We start from the raw sequence: 1347 nt of genomic DNA, 5'->3' as shown, positions 1-1347 counted from the left end.
GTAGCTGCAGACTGTTAGCTGCAGGCTGCTAGCTGCAGGCTTAAGGCTGCAGGCTGGTAGCTGCAGGCTGGTAGCTGCAGACTGTTAGCTGCAGGCTGCTAGCTGCAGGCTTAAGGCTGCAGGCTGGTAGCTGCAGGCTGGTAGCTGCAGACTGTTAGCTGCAGGCTGCTAGCTGCAGGCTTAAGGCTGCAGGCTGGTAGCTGCAGGCTGGTAGCTGCAGACTGTTAGCTGCAGGCTGCTAGCTGCAGGCTGTTGGCTTCGGGCTGCCAGCTGCGGGTTGCTAGCTGTGGACTGCTAGCTGCAGGCTGCTAGCTGCGGACTGCTAGCTGCAGGCTGCTAGCTGCGGACTGCTAGCTGCAGGCTGCTGGCTTTGGGCTGCTAGTTGCGGTCTGCTAGCTGTGGACTGCTTGCTACAGGCTGCTAGCTGCGGACTGCTAGCTGCAGGCTGCTAGCTGCGGGCTGCTGGTTTCGGGCTGCTAGCTGCGGGTTGCTAGCTGCCGGCTGCTAGCTGCAGACTGCTAGCTGCGGGCTGCGAGCTGCGGGTTGCTAGCTGCAGGCTAAAGACTGCTAGCTGCGGGCTGCCAGCTGTGAAGGATGTTTATAATTAGTTAATTAAGCTCTTTCCAAGCTGAACCTAAGAAAACAATGAAATACTGACATCTAGAGGGAAGAATGGTTGAAGAACCGCTAGCTCCCGCTGCTTGGAGAGTTTTAAGCTTAGCCTTCAAAGCAGACCGGCCATCTTCCTCAGAATCACTGGTTCCATCGAGTCCAAAATGGTTCTCATCCAGTCGCCTTCCATCTATGGGAGGTTAGGGTCAATCTAAAGATTAATCAAAGCTTTATGTTTTGCTAAATGAGTTTTTATTTCGGGGATTAGACCAGCGGTGCGGTGGCACCAACCCCATGGTGGGAAGGTTGGGCAGTGAAGATGGAACCACACACTGAGGATTTATTGTTTTGTGTTTGACAGATTTGGGATTTAGCTGATCCTGAGGGAAAAGGCTATTTGGACAAACAGGTGAGGAAGACATTTCTAAATTCACTTCCAATGGTTTGTCTTTATTTTTTATGAAGATAAATTCCTGTGTTACCCATCGTTAGCAGAAGTGAGGCTAAAATGAGAATGGGGAGCTGGTATCAATACTCTGATGATCTCATCCCGGCTGACGCCTTCCATGGCGCTTTGGTCAGGGAGCAGTTTGTAGTGAAGGGTCAGTGGTTAGGGGCAGTTTGTAGTGAAGGGTCAGTGGTCAGGGGGCAGTTTAGTGAAGGGTTAGTGGTCAGGGGGCAGTTTAGTGAAGGGTTAGTGGTCAGGGGGCAGTTTTAGTGAAGGGTTAGTGGTTA

At 52.3% G+C, this 1347-nt stretch overlaps 1 protein-coding gene across 1 annotated transcript in view; it reads left to right on the top strand.

Moving 5' to 3' along the window:
* The window catches only part of LOC107102880, a 30042-nt gene that overhangs the window by 3765 nt on the left and 24930 nt on the right, over positions 1-1347 (top strand). The window contains exon 4 of the mRNA XM_015402328.1: positions 974-1021. Within this exon, the coding sequence (XP_015257814.1) occupies positions 974-1021 (48 nt within the window). The remainder of the gene's footprint in view (positions 1-973; positions 1022-1347) is intronic.

Source organism: Cyprinodon variegatus, unplaced genomic scaffold, assembly GCF_000732505.1.
Source record: "Cyprinodon variegatus isolate N-32 unplaced genomic scaffold, C_variegatus-1.0 Scaffold1336, whole genome shotgun sequence".
NCBI lineage: Eukaryota > Metazoa > Chordata > Actinopteri > Cyprinodontiformes > Cyprinodontidae > Cyprinodon > Cyprinodon variegatus.
The sequence above is the reverse complement of the archived record's forward strand: the minus strand, read 5'-3'. Positions and strand labels throughout refer to the sequence as shown.